The sequence below is a fragment of the Callorhinus ursinus genome, unplaced genomic scaffold, assembly GCF_003265705.2.
Source record: "Callorhinus ursinus isolate GAN/ISIS: 27379988/994484 unplaced genomic scaffold, GSC_fseal_2.0 scaffold39, whole genome shotgun sequence".
Classification (NCBI taxonomy): Eukaryota; Metazoa; Chordata; class Mammalia; order Carnivora; family Otariidae; genus Callorhinus; species Callorhinus ursinus.
Window position 1 is genome coordinate 7,075,903 of NW_027397101.1, and position 1,193 is coordinate 7,077,095.

Here is a 1,193-nt window from a genome sequence, read left to right on the forward strand (position 1 = left end):
TCTCTAGAGTTTCATGCAAAAGGAGTCACATAGTGATACTCTTTTGTGGTGGCTTTTTTAAAAAATTCAGGGTAATAATTTAGAAATTCATCTTACAGTTGAATTCTAGCAATGCAGAAACAGAGACACACAGGGAGACACAACTGCTTATGAGATCAAGGGGTACTCAAGGTGCCCAAAGGTTCAGGCTATATCTGAATCCAAGGACATGTACTCATTCCAGTTTTCTGGTTCCTAGACTTTCCCAATAAATGTCTCATATCTCATCTAAAATACTTTCTCAAATTGTGGGTCCAATAGTTATCATGATTTTTTGAAGAAATAGTGGCCCCAAACTCCCCAAATTTGTTAAAAATATTAATTTACAACTCTCTTCATTGGCGCTGCCTGCAGTGGTGGCAGCCATCTGTTACTGGGCATCATGGCTACCCTCAGAACTCTGGTGAAGCCCAAGATAGTTAAAAAGAGAACCAAGAAGTTCATCTGGCACCAGTCAGACCGCTATGTCAAAATTAAGCACAACTGGCTTAAACCCAGAGGCATTGACAATAGGGTGCACAGAAGATTCAAGGGCCAGAACTTGATGCCCAACATTGGTTACAGGAGCAACAAGAAAACAAAGCACATGTTGCCCAGTGGCTTCCAGAAGTTCCTAGTCCACAACGTCAAGGAGCTTGAAGTGCTGCTGATGTGCAACAAATCTTACTGTGCAGAGATTGCTCACAATGTTTCCTCCAAGAACCACAAAGTTATTGTGGAAAGAGCAGCCCAGCTGGCAATCACAGTCACCAATCCCAATGCCAGGCTGCACAGCGAAGAAAATGAATAGACAGCTTGTTGTGCACGTCATATTTGTGTTAATAAAACCATAAAACTAGCATAAAAATATTAATTTACACATCTAAGAAGCTTAATGAAACACAAGTAGGATAAATTCAAAGAGATTTATACCTAGACACATTATAGTTGAAGTGTTAAAAGCCACACGCAAAGAGAAAATCTTAAAAGAAGCAAGAGAAAAACAATTTTTAAAAAAGATTTTATTTATTTATTTGAGAGAGAGAGCATGAGCAGGGGGAGGTGCAGAGGGAGAAGGAGAAGCATGCTCCCCACTGAGTGGGGAGCCAGATACGGTCTCAATCCCAGGACCCTGAAATCATGATCTGAGCTGAAGGCAGATGCATAACTGACTG

General features: G+C 40.7%; 1 protein-coding gene across 1 annotated transcript; it reads left to right on the plus strand.

Moving 5' to 3' along the window:
- The first annotated feature begins 421 nt into the window (after positions 1–421).
- Positions 422–829, plus strand: LOC112808578 (large ribosomal subunit protein eL32-like). Its single transcript, XM_073880647.1, has one exon. It carries the CDS (start codon positions 422–424, stop codon positions 827–829), a length of 408 nt encoding a protein of 135 aa, XP_073736748.1.
- Positions 830–1,193: the final 364 nt, after the last annotated feature.